This window comes from Sinocyclocheilus rhinocerous, unplaced genomic scaffold (assembly GCF_001515625.1).
Source record: "Sinocyclocheilus rhinocerous isolate Xijiao unplaced genomic scaffold, SAMN03320098_v1.1 scaffold4284, whole genome shotgun sequence".
NCBI classification, from domain to species: domain Eukaryota; kingdom Metazoa; phylum Chordata; class Actinopteri; order Cypriniformes; family Cyprinidae; genus Sinocyclocheilus; species Sinocyclocheilus rhinocerous.
The window spans coordinates 139,224-159,511 of NW_015652550.1; the positions used below are offsets into that span (position 1 = coordinate 139,224).

Genomic DNA, 20,288 nt, shown 5'->3' on the forward strand with positions numbered 1-20,288 from the left:
AAATATACTTGACCACATATACTGCAAACTTGAATTTTATTTGTGCAGACATGCATATGCAAGCAATAAACTTTGAAAACTTTGATCGCAGCTGTGTTTAATGTACAGATTAAGAGAACGTTTTCTATGCAGGCCTTCATTATTGAAAACGGTTCTGAAAGGTTGATGGTGAAAATGCATGGGAGCACTGTGTCCAAATAAATTCTATTCGCTCCTTTCCTTTTCCGCCTCAAGCTGAAAGTCAAGATTTCCTTCCAAAGAGCAGTTCCACGGAGTGTGGTTCGTTGTCCTCCCTTCCCAAAACAGTTCTGTGGAAAAGATTTAACAAGCAGCTTACTGCTGGGGGAAGGGATTGGAAAGAGAGGGGGGCCCCTCCGGGTCACCAAGATGTGAGGGCCTCTCGCATATATACACACAAGAGATTTAAGACACTTTATTGGTGTGTTAAAAAGTGTTTACACTGCAACTGCATTAATAAATATTATATACATATCTTTATATACATAAATAGATACACATATACAGACAATAAAGGTCTCACACTCTGGCAGGAGAAAGAAAAAACAGCCGAGCAAGGGAAAGCAGCCAAAAACCACATCTACTAGCGCTGGAGTGGATAGAGGGAGTAGAGAGAAAGAGAGGGAGAGGGATAGAGAGAGGGAATGGGGAGGGATCCTTTTCTAGGCTAGGCTGTGGTTGGCTCTGCTGATGGATGGACTCGGGATGGATCGAGTTACACCATTTGCCATGCATTAGTTTGTTTTTCCCCGCTCAGAACGGAGAGAGACACATCAAGCTTGACTCAGAGTTGTTGCGATCCAAATCGCGTAAAGAGAATCACGGATTCAGATGAGGTGAGTTGATTTAACAGAGAAAATGCAGCGTTACGAGCGATTGAGCCGGTACAAATGGGAAAAAGGAAAAGAAGCGAAAAGAAAAAAGATTTCCAAAACATCAGAAGTACTCTAGGTGCAGCGCAAAAAATAGAACTGGAGCTATTTTTATTCACCCTGTTTTACCCGTTCACACCGATTCGGATTGTTTAAAAGCGGACTGACGCACGCGCTTAAAGTTCTTAATTCTGAAGAGTAGATCTCTTGAGGTAATTACTTACTTAGTTTTATTTGGTTTGGGTTGTATTGGTTTGGTTTGGTGAATGACGGGGGGGTGGTACTAGAGGAGAGGGAGGGTCTTGGTGCTATTTGATCGGTGAGCTTTTGAAGATCACAAAGCTTTATCCCGGGGACGAGCTGGACGAACCCCACGGGCTCTGGGAATTGTTTTGGGTGGTTCGGATAAAACAAACACATGGGAATCTTCTGGCATTATGGATCGAGCTGCACACATGCTGTCTGATCTTCACTGGATTTAATAGCGTAAAACATTTTGGAATATAACGCGGAGAGGGTATCGTAGTCTACATGCTGTTTGGAGAACATTCAGGTAGGATTTCTGTTTTCCTTTTTATACTTTGTTGTCACACAGATGTTGGAGTAAATGTAGCATTTTGTTGTACCGCAACTTTTTTTCTGCATTTGGACTGTTAACTCAACACGGATGGAAGCGCTTGGATAAAAGCAACTGATTGTATTTGGCATTATTAATGAGAGAAAAGCAGTGCCTTACTGTCACATCCTGTTGATACAGTGCTTTTATTATTCGATTGAAAGGGGGGAAATAATACAAAATACTGTTTGTATAATGTTTCTTCTTGATACTACTATCATAATATAAATGAAAAATAATTAATTACAACAAAAAAAACGAAAAACGGGATTTAAACAACTCAATGTGGGAAACTGATTCAAGCATTTGATTCCTCAATTGTATCGTTTCTTCTTACATAGGCTATAATAAAACGGGGAGATGGCACAAGAGTAAGAAATTAACACGGACGTTGGGCTAAAATACCACAGATAATCAAAATACGGGGGCAACATGCTCTTACAGTGAATCCCCATGTTTTTACATAACAATTGAAAGGTAAATAATAGAAATATTATGAAATACCTGTATTCATACACTTTAGTGTCAATTTCAATTAGTTTATTAATCATTTTAAACATTTGGCATTGCTTGTGATTTATTTGAGGGAAAAACGCCCTCATAGAGGTCATAAATGCCCCTGAAAATCAATGTCAGTTAATTTCTGACAATGGGTGGAACAGATGTAGCCTATCTTAATGCACTTCAGACCCCTCCTGTCCCGTAATGATGAGGGATCCAAGTTCGCATAGTAGTAGAACAAGGCAGATTTGCCTAGGAGTTGCATCATAAAATTTAAACTGATACGATCTCTTGAGCAACAAAATAATATCTCTACTGCCTGTAGAATGTGGTCCGAGGTAGAGGGAGGGAGAGAGAGTGTGTTGCCGTTGTTGTGTAAAGTGGGTTTTGGAGCCCACGGTCATGCATTAACACAATCAATTTCCCAGCAGAAGCCATTACCGACCCAACACTCTTCTGTTGTCTTTATGCATTTACTGCAACTCTAAGAGATTCGTCACGCCTCGGCTCCAGCTTGAACGCTTTGATTCACATGCTCTGTTCAGAGACGGAGTTCAGGTCCGGTTCCGAGCGGAGAAGGTTTAGTTTGAAGATGCTTTATGCTGTTCATCTGGGCTGAATCGGCCACAGAGAAACTGTTGAGTGACATCCAAGATGCGCTGTGAAAAACAAGCACGTAGAAAATGAAACGAAAAGAGTTTTTACGTGGAGTGGCAGCCGTCAGAAGAATGAATCAACTAATGAGTGAATGAGTCGTTAAGGAAGAAATTGCACAGTTATCTCGTTTAGTTCTGAATACGCGCAGAATGTTGCGTGTTGAGGCAAATGCTGAGTGCAAAACATGAAGTAGGTTAGGGGAGACCGAGGTAACGTATTTAAAATTATTTTATATTTCACAAATTCATAGGCTACCATATTTGAGGTTGTAAGACAAATAGAAAACATACGTTTAAATTCTGTACTCAATCTGTAAAAATTCAAATTTGTTGTACATCTATTTTAATTTTCTTCAAAACAATTGTTATGCCATAACCTCAGTCCACCCATTTTATGTGAAACATGGTAATTCACAACTGATAACAAACAGAAAACATTTTAATTCAAAACAGCAAGCAACAAATGTAGAACAAATACATAAAACATAAGATAACAGCTAAAACATGTTTGTGCTGAGCTTTTGTTTAGATCATGAGAACCGCATGTCCCCAAAAGGACAGTAAAACCTGAAATCACCTGCATTGTGTGAAGCATCTTACGTTCCCCAGGAGGAAAACAACTTAATAAACAAACTAAATAATGTCTTCATTAAAATGCAGAAAAATTGTTTTGTGAGGGTTAGGGGTCAGGGACAGAAAATAGAATTTGCTTAGTATAAACACAAGTCAATTTAAATGGATATCCACAATGACAGAAAAACACAGGCTTTCTTTTTTACATGTAGAGGAATAGCTTGTGTGGATGTACTGTATATCAAGTTAGTCTTACAACTTCTACTGTGACCTCAGAAGGGTGCTTGTCATTTATAATAGTGATTTCACCCTGTAGCTGATTTTTAATTGGTTAAACGGTTTCAACTCCATATTACAACACTCCCTGCTCTTCTCTAACCATTTCTCGCTGTTTGACCATATGGAAGTTAATGAGATATGCTGTTCTCCTAATGCATGCTTTTGTTAGTTTGTCTTTCATTAATGTGTGGCATCAAGTTTAAGAGGTCCATCTCTTAGAAATACTATAAATACAAACCACAAGAGTGCACGGCCCCCCTGCGTTTCCTCTTATCTCTGCTGAACCTGTCAACCCTCTTTCAGAGAGCGCCAGATAACATCTACCTCTGTTGAAACTTCACCGTGAAGCAGCCTCAGCACTTTTCATGTGGGTTTGTGAATAAAGTCAATCACAACAGCTGGCCACATTGTGTCCACTAAGCCCACGCCAGTCCTGCTGTCTTGTGTTCAGCCTCGGTCAGGCTTGAGTAACCGATTTAACCTTTAAAGCATGGAAGTCTCCTCACTGGCCCAGAGTGAACGGACCCTGAACTCTCTATTGTTCCCTTAACACACACACACACACACACACACACACACACACACACACACAGACACCTGTTGGGGGAAGTTGTGGCCTAATGGTTAGAGAGTCATAACCCAAAGGTTGTGGGTTCGAGTCTCGTACAGGCAGGGATTGTAGGTGGGGGGAGTGAATGTACAGCGCTCTCTCCCACCTTCAATACCACGACTGAGGTGCCCTTGAGCAAGGCACCGAACCCCCAACTGCTCCCCGGGCGCCGCAGCATAAATGGCTGCCCACTGCTCCGGGTGTGTGTTCACGGTGTGTGTGTGTTCACTGCTGTGTGTGTGCACTTTGGATGGGTAAAATGCAGAGCACTAATTCCGAGTATGGGTCACCATACTTGGCCACATGTCACTTCACCTGCAGGAGATGGCTTTGGGAGAGTGGGGGTGGGCACAGTATGCACAGGTGGGGCAGTGACCCTTCTTACAGCTGTGGAGTAACAAGTTGTGACTCCTCAGCTGTAATCCTACTGTAAACAACTTTATGATTTCAGTGCTCTTGTGTGGGAGAGCTCTAATCTTAGCGTGAGTCTCTCTGAAACCACACACATCACAACTGCTGAGTTGTGAAAACAGATACGAGGGCCCATTTTTCAAGATCATTTTGCAGTTTTAGTGGGCAGTATGACCAATATCTTATGACAGTTTTACCAATATCTTAATTTTATTATTAAATAATTATATTACTAAATAATATCGTTTTTTAAATAAATAATAACTATAACTAACTATACATGTAATTATAGTTATTATTTATAAAAACTACTATCTATAAATACTGTCTACATACTACATAGTAATATAGTTATTATATATATATTGATATATATATTTTTAAATGTGCATAATCCAGTTACTTATATACATTACAAACAAAAGATACTTAACTGACTTGATTATTATTTATGTATTAATTTATATAAATTTTATATTTGAACACAAACCAAAATATATAATTATTCATAAAGAATAGTACATTTTATTTTATTAAACTGATACTTTATCAAACTAATAGTTCAGACTCCAAATTTTGATATAATGAGCCACAGTGCCACAGATCAGTGTAAAATAGCTGATACATGCAAACCTGTGACTGCATGTTAGTTTTCTATATTACATATGAATCGTTTTAAGTATATTTATTATACTTATATAAGTTTTTGATAGATTTTATACAATACCCTTTGAAATGAAAAACAGTAAACATTATAGTTCAGACCTAAAATTCTGACAAGATCACAGTGCAATGCAAAATATGCACACGTGTGACCACAAATTATTATTATATATACTGTATATTTTTTTATGCAGAAACCTGGCAAAGTTGATTGCCAATCATAAATTATTAAACCCTGTTTTGTGTTGTGCTTAACAAATACCCTTAATAACTAGTTCTACACTTAAATACATTTTTTGGTACACGTCCCTTCACTGTATTATCACATTTTTCCAGGTTTCTTCTTTTTCTCTTATATGTAAATATTGTAAAGCACTCCTGAGCACTGATATCTACTTGTCTATATCTGCCTCGGTATAGATTCTCTAGCAGCTGGCACATTTTTGCCATTGTGTGGTATATCATCATACTCGCCGTCCCTATTTTACAGCTTCTGTTGATTTATTCTTTCACCTTCTTTCTCAGTGTCAGGCCTCAGGCAGACCTGCAGGGTTCATGTTAAACCAAAGCAAAGTGATTGTGAAATGCAACTCCTCGGTTAAGTGACATAATTCTCTCCTGCATCAGGATGCATGAAGCTAACCTTAGCACATCAGCTGCACCATTGGGGAGTGTTTATTTCACAAGGTTAACTGAAGCCACAGAACGTCACTGACCGGCTTTGTTCTTTTGGCCTTCACTCTCGCATTTCCTGCAGCTGGACTCTCGTGGGCGGGCGCTGGGTGGATCTGCTGCAGGCAGTCTTACTAGAACGACCTGCCAACACAAGCGGCGTGCCAGCATCCCGGGAAACGCAGCCAAAAACATCAACGAGTGTGCGATTGCATCGCACGGAGAGCGGCTGTAATGAGAGTAGCCGGGGAGCAGCTAAACACTAACAGGTTGCGTGACTAGTCGCCTCTCTCAACGCAGGGCCTGTCCAGGCTCATACACTGGAGGGCAAGAATGGAAAACCAAACCAAGACATTCAATAGAAAACACGTTGCGCTCACTGTATATTGAAAAGAAATTCAAGCCGGCAGACCTTTGTATGTCCTTTGTTTCTGTTTTGCATTAGGTTTCTCTCGCTCTCTTTGCCCGAACCTGGTGTTTTTCGTATGCCGGAATAGTTGTGGTATTGTAGCGTGTCTGCGTAACTCCCTGTTGTGTTTCTATGAATAATGATTAGAGCTTGTGAGGAATTTCTGTCATTGACAATGAATATGTTCCAGGGTGCTGGAAATATCCTTCTTTATTTTTTGAAGTAATATCCAGGCGGAGGAAATGATATGGCACTGTGAAGCTGTGATTAGACTCTCAGTGCTGTATTAAACTGGGGCTCCTCTTGTACACATCGCTTAATCCATACGGTGTTTCCCGACCCCTCCGAGAGTGCCGTTCTGCTGATGTGTGCACTTCTGTACTGATCAAGGATGAGCTTGGGAAAAGAAATTCATTTGTAACTCTGTTATGATAGACACATTTTTTGACCCCTTGACCTTTGACTTCCACTGAGTGTCCAAACATTAAAGCTTTTAATTGCTCAAGCTCACATGGGCAAGGGCAACTTCATCTTCATTCCTGTCTCGTCTTCTGGTCTCTCCTTTTCTCATCTTGTCTCGTCTTGATCCTTCTCTTTTTATCTCATATTATCTCTCATGCTTGTCTCATACAGTGTGTCTTCCTCATCTTGTTTGTCCTGTTTCTGTCTGTCCTTCTCCATTCTGTCTCCATTTTTGTCCTTGTCACCTTGTCTTTTCTCACCTTGTCTCATCTTTCTTTTCTTTTTCTTCTCTTCTTTTTTTATATAATCTGTTCTGTTTTCATCTTGTCTCTCATCTTGCCTCTCCTTTTCTTCCCTTCTTGTCTCTCATGTTTGTCTCATGTAATCTGGTGTGTCCTTCTCATCTTATCTGTTCTATTTTGTCTTGTCTCCGCTTATCTTGTCTCATTTTTCTCATCTTGCCCCTTTCTTTTCTCTTTCTTGTCTCATCTTCTCTTGTTTTCTTTTTTCTGTTTTATTTTTATGTCTCATGTCCTCTCCTTGCCTCTCTTTTCTTCAATTCTTGCCTCATCTTGTCTTTTTTCCTTCCTATCCTGTCTCTCCTTATGTCTCTGGTCTCGTCTTGTCTCTCTTTTCTACTTCTCTTATCTGGTCTGTCCTCATCTATACTATTTGTCTCTGCTCCTCTTGTCTCCTCTCGACCCTTTCTTTTCTCATCTCGTCATTTCTCTTCTTTTCTTCACTTCTTGTCTCATACGTTCTATTCTCATCCTTTTCTCAGCTCCTCTCCTTGCTTCAATTCTTGCCTCGTCTTGTCGCTCCTTTTCATCTCATCTTGTCTTTTATGCTTGTCTCAACACTTCTTGTTTCCTTTTTCCTCATCTTCACATTTTATTGTCTCACCTTGTCTCATCTAGCCTTTTTCCTTCCCTTTTTTCCTTTTTCCTTTATATTTTCTTGTCTTTGTTTCTAAGCTCGTCTTTTGTCTCTACATCTCTTTTCATAACTTCGTCTTCTCAAATCATCAACCCTTTCTCTCATCCCATATAAGAAATTGCCAGAGAAAGAGTCATTTCTATTGATCCAAACAAAGCACGATAGCCCAGAATCCCTTGCAGTCAGCCTGTAGAAATGAAGATCCATTATGGCAACAGATGAGCGGAGAACCTCCCTTCCTTGAAGGACTGTGGATCGTATTTCATAAGGAGAATTTTCCTAGGTCACATCCCCCATTCAGCTGATCAATGGAGAGCTGATCAATCAACAGCTAATCAATAATAGCAGGGTGGTACAGGCAGCATATGCATATTACAGCATGGGAGCAGGTGCGCAGGGCTGCTAATTGCAAAAATGTCAATACTGTAAGTGAGCATGTGTGGCGAGATGCGCTCAGGAAGTGGTTGAGGCCTGACTCACTCACTCTCTCTCTTTCTGCCAAGCTGTTTGTTGTCTCCATGTAAATTGTTTATATCCGTTCGGGTTTTGTTGGCATGAATAATTTGTAGCTTTATAAATATTTGACTTTACACTGCTCATTAATATGCACAGATGATTGTCTCTCCAGGACACGACCCCAACCACAGCACTCTGAAAATCTTCCTGTTTGGATGTCCATTTCGAGACTTCTGTGCCAGGCACAGCAAACACACTCCCAATCATAGTACTCAGCCCAAACACACATGCACATTTAATAGTGCACAAATTCCATTCTAAAACAGTGTACAGTGTACATGTTCATCAGAGCTAGCTGATAACAGCGTTCAGGTTTGTGGTGTCTTAAGCGCTCGCTTTCCACTGCCTCTTTGTCTGTTTTTTGACCTTCCTCTCATGGACAGATTTTCAATCATAGGTATTGGCTGCCAAATACACACACACACTAAATGAATTGTTGGGAGTGAACCTGCACGTGTATACAGAAAAACCAGGCGTTCTAATCTACACAGCAAATCCTGACAGAGGTCATGCACAAAAACACATGAGCAAGTAGTTAAAAATAGTGGCTGATGTATGTTGACGTCTGCATGTGTTTGTGTGTGTTACAGGTAACATCTACATAAGTGCAGTACAGGAGGTGTGTGCCCTCTGTGCCAGCGATGGGGTGGCGAGAACTGACGATTGACCTGCTACTGCTGCTGGTGGCATCCCATCTGGAGGCTGTGAGCTTTCCTGAGGACAACATTCCTTTAGACGTTGTGGACCGACACTGTAAGATCCAGACACCAGACTGTTTCTGAATTGCCCCCATCTACATAGGATCTTTATCAAAAAGAAGAAAAAAAACATACTGGTGTTTCTTGAACTAAGGGCACTTTTGGGACTGCAGGCTTTTAGAAAGTAAACTTCCATGAAGCGCACTTTTTTACACTCTCACTAGTGCATCACATTTCCCATAAACAATGGCTAGTGGATATACATGCAACAGGGAAAATGTCAGTTTGCATGTTCTGTATTGCACAAAACAGTGACACTTTTTACATAATTTAACTAAATTAAACTTGGGCAAACAATAAAAATATTGCCATGTTCTCTGTAAGAAGACATGCACATATAAAGTCATTGCATTAGCGCTGCTGTGCTCTGCAGTGAGAAAACACTCCAGCATGCTGACAGTGCAGTCGCTGAACGTCAATGCAAGACCTGCATTCATTACTTTAGCAAAGTCTTTCTTCAGGGCAGTTTAACATGCAGTTGCCGCAGTCGATCAATACCAACATTGATCTCTGTTGCCGCTAATACTGAATAACGGTGCATCTGTTTGTTCCACAGATGCACGACAGTACCCCGTGTTTCGTGGACGCCCCTCTGGCAACGAATCTCAGCACAGACTGGACTTTCAGCTCATGACCAAGATACACGATACGCTTTTCATCGCAGGCAGGTAAGTCAGCACAGGATGTGGAAGCGAGATCTTCGACCGTTGGACCTGTTCAGATGAGCTGTTTGATGAACAGTAGAACTATGAGTAGTAATTTGTGTGAAAACAGTCTCTCTCTTTCTCTCTCTCTCGCAGGGACCAGGTGTATTTAGTGAGTCTGAGAGAGTCCTACAGGAACGAGATTATTCCATACAGGGTGGGTTCACAGTAAATTAATTTATGACCAAAGTGCTCTTGTCCCATTGAGGCACGCCAGGTGATAAAAACTATCTCTTGTTAATCTAAGTTCCCATTCCAGTCATCGAAGCACTTTCTGTAAATCGCTAGGTTTCTGTTTCTGTCTTTCTGTCCCTGCCCATGGTGTAGCACATTGTTAATGTTTAAGAGTGTGGGAAACTGTGTCTAATGGTGATGGTGTGTGATGTCACAGAAGCTAACGTGGCGGTCGGGACAGGCGGACAGGGAGACGTGCGCCATGAAGGGAAAGCACAGAGTGAGTCCTCCACCTTTTCAGCATAAATCAGCCGTCGCTGGTTTTGTAGTATTTACAGCACTAAAGCAACCATCAATCTCACTGTCTTGTCTTCCTTTCAGGACGAGTGCCATAATTTCATTAAAGTCCTGGTTCCTAGAAACGATGATCTTGTGTTCATCTGCGGAACAAATGGTTTCAATCCTATGTGCCGTTACTACAGGGTAGGTCACGCTGTTAGGGCTACGTGACTGTCTGCCTGTTGTTTTGCTTTTAATAAGTGACTGGTTAATGTGGAGCAGTTTACAGTACAATGAATATAAGAACTCTGGATCTCTATATCTTCTATCTATTTCCCTCTCTTATTTAGTTGGATAACTTGGAGTTTGATGGGGAAGAGATCAGCGGTTTGGCCCGATGCCCGTTTGACGCCAAGCAGACGAACGTTGCCCTGTTTGCTGGTATGAGAGCTGTCAGGATAATGAGGAGGATGATGAATAACTTTGCCATGAATTTTAAAGGTTTTGGATAAAATTAACACTCCAATGAGAGCCGAGACTTATGTTGCGCATAAATCAGAAGCCGTGAGAACGTCCTGTCTTCACGCCAGCTCTGTTAGTATACAGACAGGAACGGCACAACCTGGCGAGAATTAGCACGCTGTGATGTCACGTATGCATCTGAATGAGTCTGTACAGGCCACACGCTGCAAAAAACCTCCAGTTCAAATATCTAAATATTTTTAAAGCATTAAACTCACTAAATTTAACTAGATTCATGCTTGAAACAAGAAATTATTATTAGTAGTAGTATTACGACAGAAAGATGATTTATATTTTAGTACCTGGACCATATAAAATAGCAGGAACAAGGAAGTTAAAAAGCAAAAAGTGTTATGAAATATCTTGTTCATTGTATCATGCATTTATGAGTGTGAAAAACCAGAGTGTTAATAAGCCTTTTGTGTTCTGAGACGTGTGTTGAGCTCCAAGTATAATCCTTGAGTTGTATATAATTATGTAATGAAGATAAAGTGTGTTTTAAGCTCACGTATTTATGCCATAGATGGTAAGCTGTACTCAGCAACCGTGGCAGACTTCCTGGCCAGCGATGCTGTGATTTATCGCAGCATGGGAGACGGTTCTGCCCTTCGCACCATCAAGTATGACTCCAAGTGGTTAAAAGGTACAGAAACCCTTGCTTGTCTGCTTCATATACACACTTTGTTAACCTTGCTGAACCCAGTACACATCTGACCTATAACCTGTAACCATACCTTAAAGAAGTGGGTCAGTGATGGAGAAAGAAAATGGTGCGTGTTGATGTAAAATCCAGCTTCCTGTGGCACAATCTAGCTCAACACTTAGCCATACACTCAGCCAACAAAAACGCATCAAAATTTAACTTGGGGTCAGCGGCGGAGATGCTAATGCTTCACTCTCTTTCTCTTCCAGAGCCACATTTTCTCCATGCCGTGGATTATGGGGATTTTGTCTACTTTTTTTTCAGAGAAATCGCAGCCGAGCACAACAACTTGGGAAAGGTATGACTTGCTATGAATTGTGCAATGCTAACATTGCTACGGGTGCTAAATTTCACAAAACGCACACAAAAAAGTAATGTGGTGGTACCATGGTATTGTCAGATGGTAATACCGTGGTATCTGAACTGTAATGATTTAGTTCTGATTTGTATGTTAATGTAGTATTCATAGGCTTTTATTTAGAGATGAGTGTTTGTCCCAGAGGGTCAATATAGCATCCGTTGCCTCAGGATTTGCTTTAAATTGGCCTATATAATGACTTCTTTGTACCACAAACTAATGAATATTTAAGTTTAGTTAATATTTCAGTCAACACCTGCATTGAGGGCTGGTTTTACAGTAGTGAATTATTAAGATGGTTACATGGTGCTAATTCAAGCCCTCTAGCACATTGCAGTTTTGTTCTATCCAAGAGAAAAAAAAAATGTTTCTTGTGTATATTTAGATTCGACTTAGCCGTCGGGGAGATAGTTCTATTATTTAGAGAGCGATGCTGAGTTTCTCCTGCTATTTTTCTCTCACTGCAGGCGGTTTACTCCAGAGTGGCTCGGATCTGTAAAAATGACATGGGAGGGTCTCAGCGGGTGCTGGAAAAACACTGGACAACTTTTGTTAAGGCTCGCCTAAACTGTTCTGTTCCTGGAGAATCGTTTTTCTACTTTGACGTCCTTCAGGCTATTACGGACATCATCGACATTAATGGGGTGCCTTCTGTGGTTGGAGTTTTCACCACCCAGTTGAACAGGTAAAGCTCGTCACAATCCTTTCCAGAAAAACTCCACATAGAAACAGACTTAATAGCACTAACGCCGCTGTTTCTGATTTATTTAGTATCCCTGGCTCCGCGGTGTGTGCGTTCTCCATGGCGGACATTGAGAAAGCCTTCCATGGCCGTTTCAAAGAGCAAAAGACGCCAGATTCAGTGTGGACGCCATTTCCAGAGGATAAGCTGCCTAAGCCCAGGTTGGTGCACGCACTAGTGCGTGACGGGCTAATCATTGTGAGATTAATAATTAACAAGCGATAATTGAACACGCTGCATATTTAACCTGTGTGTGCAGTGGCCATATGGAGGCGGGTATAGATTTACAGGCATGTGGCACAAGGCTCTTTGCCCGCTTTCCCTCAACCGGAACTGCATGTGTGTGCGTTTTGTCTTTTCAGACCCGGCTGCTGTGCGGGACACGGTTCAGCAGAGTCTTACAAAACCTCCATCGAGTTTCCAGACGAGACCCTTCAGTTCATCAAGTCACACCCTCTCATGGACGCCTCAGTCCCCTCCATTGGAGACGAACCGTGGTTCACCAAAACAAGAGTCAGGTACGGGCACAGTGCCATCATTCAGCACAGTCTGAAAAACCTTGATCTGACACTCTCGCAGGATTTGTTGCAACCAAGATATCTGACAAACAGCACAGTCTGCCCACTTTGACAGGAAAAGCCACCAGCTCTCTTTGGTTTATCTGTATAATCAGAAAAAAATTTTGATATCCGTCAGAAAGAAACTTAATACTATTCTTACATAAAACATATAATTACGTAACAACAAACTGAGCAGTTTGCCATCTAGACCCAGTGTCACTTGTTAAATAAGTATCGGGTAAACATTTTATAACCCTCCCAGCAAAGAGCGTTGGTTTCACGTTCTAAACAACTGGCACACCTAATTTAACTACTTCAGGTCTTGATAGATGTGTCGCGTTTCAACATGTTTTGTCCTTTGTCAGCTCAAGTTAAGCTGTTGTAAATTAGGCGTCTCCTTGTAACTGAAAAGCGGCCTTGTACTCAAGTGTTTTTCCTTCATCTTTGTAGGTACAGGCTCACGACACTCGCTGTTGATAACACTGCAGGACCCCATAAGAATTACACAGTGGTTTTCATTGGCTCTGAGGCAGGCATCATGCTAAAGGTTCTGGCCAAGACATCCCCACTGTCTTTGAATGACACCATCCTACTGGAGGAGATTGACATTTTCAATCAAGCCAAGTATGTTTTTCAACCTATAATTATCTCATGATCAGTCTCTAAAGGCATTCTCTTTGTGTTGAAATTGTGGGAAACTTATTTGTAGACACAATCATTTTATGAAGCAGTCTTGGCTATTTACCCAGAAATGACTCCCAAATTATCCTTTTATGACCTGAATGAAAGTTTTGGATCCTTTGAGATGAGATTAGATCTGTTTAATGTGAAAGCGAAAGGTTTTCACTTTCCCTCGTCAGTGTGTTTTTTTGTTCTCTTTCTGCTGAACTGTGTGACTGAAGAAAGCAGTGACTGACGGATAGATCCGATAACATGATTTATCTGTTCTTCACTGTCTCCCTCCCTCTGTTCTGTTTTTCTCCCAGGTGTTTATCCAGCAATGAGGACGATCGGCGAATTATGTCTTTCCACCTAGATAAGGACACCCACACACTCTATGTGGCCTTTTCCAGCTGTGTGGTCAGAATACCACTCAGGATTCATTCATTGAGTTCATCTTTCTCCCTTTCTTTTCACCTCTACTGCTGCACCTACCCTTATTCCTGTGCTTTTCATCATATTATCACCATTATCATTGAGAGGCACCTGATCTCTCAGCACCAGCTTGTCCATCATTTCATCCATTCATTCTTTCGTTCTTGCATGGATATGTGTTGCCTCCACCTTATCATCTCCCTGGAATATATTGTTGTCTCCTCATTCTATTAGAGATAATCTTCATCCTTTCCCTCCTCTCAGGCTGAAATTTCCTTACCTGAGACTCTGCACAGTCATTACTTTCCTGTAATGGTTTAAAACATCAGAGTCAATCTCTAAAAATTATCCTCAATGAATCGAATAAACTGACGTATGACAGTTCTGTCAGTATGTACTAACCCCGATCGTTACGTTGCGCCTATCATGGGCGCCGATTCTATAACAGTTTGTTTGTCGCTACAGACATGGAGTTGCCATCATCGTCAGTCACAGTGCCCGTGACCTCTGAACACATACAATCATCCCAAACCATCCCCACTCAGATACCCCAACTCTTTGGCTCACGGAAATTTGTGCTCCACGATGACCCAGCCACTTCACATTCTATTGAGCATATACCAGGTGTGCTGGAGGGTAAGGCCTTGACCAGAGCGCTAAGCGCTGCTGCATGGAATTCTGGGTAATAGCTGCTATTAGTGCTGCTAGACTACTGAGAGAGTGCAAACATCTCTGATAGCAGCCCATTCCTTACCAAAATGGCATGATAAGCAATTCTGCAGTCAGTCACACTACATTTGCAAAGTAGGGATGCAGACTCCTAGTGCAAGTGCTCTTGAAAACTTTCAGGTCAGCACAATGCCTTGTTGTCTTGAAGTGTATAGAGATGATACAAGCAGCTATACTTAGATTCCATCAGCGTATAAAGCTTTTTATTATTATTTTCCCTACTTTTAAAAATCTTTTGTTACTATGATTTGTCCTACACGTTTAACTTTATTTTCTATATATTTTCATTTAATGCATTTTCTATTACATTTTTTGTTCAATCTGTCTTAAATGGCTACATCTTTATCTTCTTTCATATTTTTCTTTCTCTGCCCTTGGTTTTTAGTTTTAGGGAATCTTCCAAAGGCCTTGCCACTAAGCAACACTTTTAATCACCTTTCAAGCAACATTATTCACCAGCTAACTATTTCGAATATATGCGGACACTAACAACACTCACCCCCGGGTGCTAGACGAAGGCAGCGGGCTTAATTCTCTTTGGGAAAACTCCCATGTAAATCAACAACATACTAACTCACCTGATACTGCAACCCATGTGCAATAAAATGTTCCACCACACCACTTTACTAATTTGCCTCCTTCACTAATATAATAAAAGGATATCTCATTGTATTTTCTGAATGCTAATTCGATTTCTTTAAAAAGCTTTTAATATGCTGGAAATAACAGTTGTATGCTTTGATTCACACCAAATTTTTAAGCATCCTTTTCGGGGGGGAAAGGACTTTTTGCTTTAAGAGAGAGCTATTCAGTGATCAACTGTGCAAGTGTGTTAACATGGTATTTGGCTATCTGTGTTGCAGGTGTGTGGGAAATACAAGCAGGTGAATCTAACCAGATGGTGCACATGAATATCCTTATCTCCTGTGTGTTAGCTGCATTTCTGCTCGGTGCATTCATCGCTGGCATGGTCGTTTACTGCTATAGAGATGCCTTCCTTCGCACTCCACGCAAGATCCAAAAAGATGCAGAGTCAGCACAGTCCTGCACTGATTCCACTGGCAGCTTTGCCAAGCTCAACGGTCTGTTTGACAGTCCTGTGAAAGAGTACCAACCCAATATGGATACTCCCAAACTTTACACCAACCTGTTGAGCAATGGGAGGGAGGTGCCAACCACCGGAGACACAAAGACAATACTCTTGAGCGGACAGCCACCAGAACTAGCAGCACTGCCTACACCCGAGTCCACACCTGTGCTTCAACAGAAGAGCCTTCAGCCAATTAAGAACCAATGGGAGAGAGCTCACGGAAAGATAAGTGGCTCCCGCAAAGATGGGCCACCCAAGAGCCCACAGTACCTTCCCTCCAGTCCCCCTCCCCATTCTACCATCAGCAACCCCCACATCCCCAGTGCCGTAGTATTGCCCAATGCCACACATGAGAGCAGGGCATCCTTCAATACTCCTGAAGGGCCTCAAGCTGAAAAGATCCAGAATAGTGATCAACATGGTTCCAAGTCTGGCCGTAAAGACCAGCGGCGCACTGTGGATGCCAGGAACACCCTGAACGACCTCTTGAAGCACCTGAATGATAGCAACCCAAAGGCCATCATGGTGGAGATGCCCAAATCCCGACAGCACCTGATGCTGGAACCCATTGTAAGCCCAACAGAGCTTCCCCCCAAAGTCCCAAGCCGAGAGGCCTCCTTGTACTCTCCGTCTTCCTCTCTGCCCAGGAATAGCCCGACCAAGAGACTGGATGTGCCTACTACTCCAACATCACCCACAGGGCAGATGGGAACTCTCGAGAGACAGCGGTATCACCGCAGCTCATCCCAGCGACACTCCATATCCTCGCCGCCCAAAGGGCTGCACTCACCTAGCGGGGCCATAGTGTCCCGGCAACCTAGTATGAACAGAGGTGGGTACATGGCCCCAACTCCTAGTCCACCCACTAGACTAGACTCTCATGGGGTACCAATGGCTATGACACCTTCCGTATCCAGGCAGAGCAGCTACAGTGGTCATGGATCTTTACCACGAACATCCATCAAACGGACAGCATCGTTAAAGCCCGATGTGCCCCCCAAACCCAATGGCTTTGCACCACAGACTGCACAAATGAGGGCAGTGAACAAGTATAGCTACTGAAATGCTTAGCAGGATCTTACTCGATGAATGGACAGTGGGAGTAAAAGCATTTGGCCCGCAGAGATATGGCGTGCCAGTCTCCGTTCCCTATGAAGGGAAATGAATCGGATGGCAGAGCTTCTGTTTCGGGTAGTTGTGCTAGTTCTCAATGACGTTGTCCTGTCACGCTTAAGTGGCAGGTGACGGATTCTGATCTTTAAGGCGGCAGGAACGCCTGAGGTCATGGGTCACAGCTGACATGCAGCATAAAGCAGCTGCATAGTTGCAGCGGCGATCGGGCAGCGTATGCTCCCTTATGCACTGTTCTCCCCGTCAATGTGAACTGTATTTGTTAGACTGTTTGGAAAATATGATATTCTTGCTTGGATATCTCTCCAGAAGACAGGCAGAGTGAAAGGGACATGTTGCGTGTCTGTGTTTGATTAGTCTCTGGGGCTAACCAGTGTGCATTCATTGACCGTGTTTTTTTCAGTAAAATGAGAACAAGCTTGAGTCATCGCTGTCATAAAACTAAATCCCATTTATTGTGCATTAACATCAGATGTGTTTGGACACAGAAGTTCAGACATTAATTAATCATTTCTGCGTGCAAAAGAAATGTCCAGGGCTCCTGCTTGGACTACTGATTTTAAAACTCACAGGGTAAAAGTGCCCTCAACATTTGTGCTGCTAAGTGTAGACGATGACAATGTTTAACAGACTCCAGTGTGGCATTTCATGCAGCAGTTCTGTGTGTCAAGCTGCGTCAAGCTTTTAAACCCACAGGTTCAGCACAGGATCACGCTGGTCAAATGTACAATGTTCTCTTTGGTCATTTTTAGTTCCAGAAAATCACTGGGAATCCTGTAATCCCATAAAGTCAACTTTCAACTATGACGTAAGGCAGATCATTGATCAACCTCTCTCCTTTCTCACATGCCAAGCAAGCACTGCTGTTGGGTCTGTGAAGTTCAAGACAATTTTTGTCTCCTTTTACATTCTTGAATATTCCTTGCAGTTTACACCATTTCAGAGAGCTTGCTTTTTGGTTCCTGGGCAAAGTATTACAAAAAACTGCAAACAGCACATTTCTTACCATATACCACTACTCAACTCTGTGGCAAAACCCAACCTCAGCTCCATACTAGACCCTATCTGAGAGTTACGCTTCACTTTGCTTGTTTAAAAGAACAGAGGCCTCAATTGCATACTCACTATAAGTGTACAATCACTGCAATACCTACCAGTGTGTCTTGCAGAGTCGTGCCAGTGATAGCGTTATTGTAAATATTCAACTATTTAAGTGTGGATATTTTCAAGGCAAGTTTACCTGGATCAGTGTATTTGTGTGCCTTATTAAAGTCATGAGAGCGCAGTTTGGTTTTGGACATTTCACTATATATTTCATTTCACATTTCACAGTTTGGTTTTGGACATTTCATCATAGACAAATAATTTTTGGTTGGATATGAGCAGGGAGGCTACCCAAGGGTGACATTTTAGGAATTGGTCATTGCAAAACCCATAATGATTGACCAGTAATCTGAAAATTTGGAGTCCCCTCAGTATTTGCAGTGACTACGGCCCTGGATGGGGAGACCATGATATGGCTGGACCTTCAGAATGAAATTTCTTTTATAGAAATGAGATTATAATAAAAAATTATAATAATTACTTGGCCATTTTCTTATTGCCATTTTATTTTTATTCATTTCTGGAAGGTGCTAATTTGCGATGATGAGATGCCATGCAATGAATGTATTATGAATCTAAAATGTATATCACCTAACTCTCAGCTCACAATATTTCACAATATTTAATGGGGTCAAATCAAGATGTGCTTTTATAGTGGGTCATCTACGATTAGAGACTCACAGTTTGTTTGAAATTACTTGGGAATTTCAGTATATTGAGGGGAAACTTGCCTGTTCAATCCCAAAGCTTCATGTTTGTTTACATGTTCTGATTGTATTAGAGCAGCTGAGCGGAGGCTGGTGCATCATCACCTGCTAAAGATCAGTTTTATTAAAGGAGAGAGAGTTGATCCTGTGCTCTGGTTCAAGTTGTCCTGTGTTGAGCTGCCTTGTATATTGCAATATAAATCTGCAATCTGACTTCAAGCCTTTACTGTTCAGTCAATACTCTACGTGCAAAGAAACCAGACTGGTCTACCTTTTATTTTTAATACTGTGCAAACCTTGGCAGTTGAAATACAGCTTTTCCTTTCTGGAATATTTTAATGTGTAGATATTGTAAAGCTGTACTGTGAAAGTGTAAATAATTACAGTCATTGTTTAAGAATATTTTTGTTGACTTTTTTTAACACGGCATGTATAGTTGAAATAAAATATTACTGCACAGAAAGTTTTTTCTTTCCTTCTTTGATAATAAAGAATGATACCTCTGCAACACATACTTGTAAGACAAATGATAATTTAATATGCAGTCATGGGACACCCAAGAACCATGGGATTTGCCATCCCTGATGGCAAACTTGTCGTGACTGCACTCTCTACATAGTAAATGGCGAAAAAATGTTCATATTTGGGTTAACTCTTCCTTTAAATGTGAAGCAAGTTCCATGCCCAATTCAAATTTTCTGAAATGCAAATATTTTGCAAATAAACACTGAACCCCAACACATGCTGACAATCCTTCTACATGTTGAATCTGTGGGCTGAAACTCAGAGCTGCACGACTGATGTCTTCACTGATGAGCGACTTAGCACAGACTTTATTTTTAGACCCTTGTTTTGAAATCTTGGTGGAGAATAAGCCATTCCACATCTCATTGGGAAATCCTCCAAAGTCATTTGTAAGATGAGCACCCAACATCTGCTCCACTGGCTCAGACTACAGCCACATACACAAAAGCTCAAACACACACACACACACACACACACACACACTGACACTGATAGCATCAGGTATCCAAGATCGTATGAGAGACTTCTCTAGAATTTCAGTAGTGGCCAATCTTTTGAATGTTTAGGTCAGACACGTCTGGGCTGGTATATTCAAGAATTTACCACAGAATGTGTATAGTTATGGTTAAGATAAACAAAGTGGAAAGTTGAGAAAGTTTGTCCAAACAGCCGATGAAATCACAATAATCATAGCTTAATCATTTTTAATCAATTTTTTGCCTTTTTGTGCCTTCATTGGATAGGACAATACAGATCAAACAGGAATGTATGGGGCAGAGAGAGGGAAACAGTATCAGCAAAGGACCTCACGATGGAAACTGAACTCGGGTCACCGGTTAAAATAGTGAAAAAGTTAAAATTTCATCTGAATCAGGAGACAAATATGCACAGATCAAGCACTGTTTATAAGCAA

At 41.5% G+C, this 20,288-nt stretch overlaps 1 protein-coding gene across 1 annotated transcript; it reads left to right on the forward strand.

Annotated features, from left to right (window-relative positions):
* Positions 1-748: 748 nt before the first annotated feature.
* On the forward strand, positions 749-19,304 carry LOC107715133 (semaphorin-6D-like). Its single transcript, XM_016521198.1, has 17 exons — positions 749-854; positions 8,785-8,947; positions 9,509-9,620; positions 9,753-9,813; positions 10,048-10,110; positions 10,212-10,313; positions 10,460-10,550; positions 11,155-11,274; positions 11,544-11,632; positions 12,160-12,377; positions 12,464-12,595; positions 12,797-12,952; positions 13,445-13,618; positions 13,981-14,221; positions 14,354-14,398; positions 14,497-14,725; positions 15,682-19,304. The coding sequence occupies exons 2-17, from the start codon at positions 8,836-8,838 to the stop codon at positions 16,968-16,970; spliced, it is 3,234 nt and encodes a 1,077-aa protein (XP_016376684.1). The 5' UTR covers positions 749-854; positions 8,785-8,835; the 3' UTR covers positions 16,971-19,304.
* Positions 19,305-20,288: the final 984 nt, after the last annotated feature.

Bases quoted from the DNA above. Each gene is read 5' to 3' on its own strand.
- LOC107715133 (XM_016521198.1), top strand. From the start codon at position 8,836: ATGGGGTGGCGAGAACTGACGATTGACCTGCTACTGCTGCTGGTGGCA. The intron at 13,619-13,980 runs GTATGTTTTTCA...TTTTTCTCCCAG, and splicing joins GACATTTTCAATCAAGCCAA to GTGTTTATCCAGCAATGAGG. The intron at 14,222-14,353 runs GTCCATCATTTC...CCCTCCTCTCAG, and splicing joins TGATCTCTCAGCACCAGCTT to GCTGAAATTTCCTTACCTGA.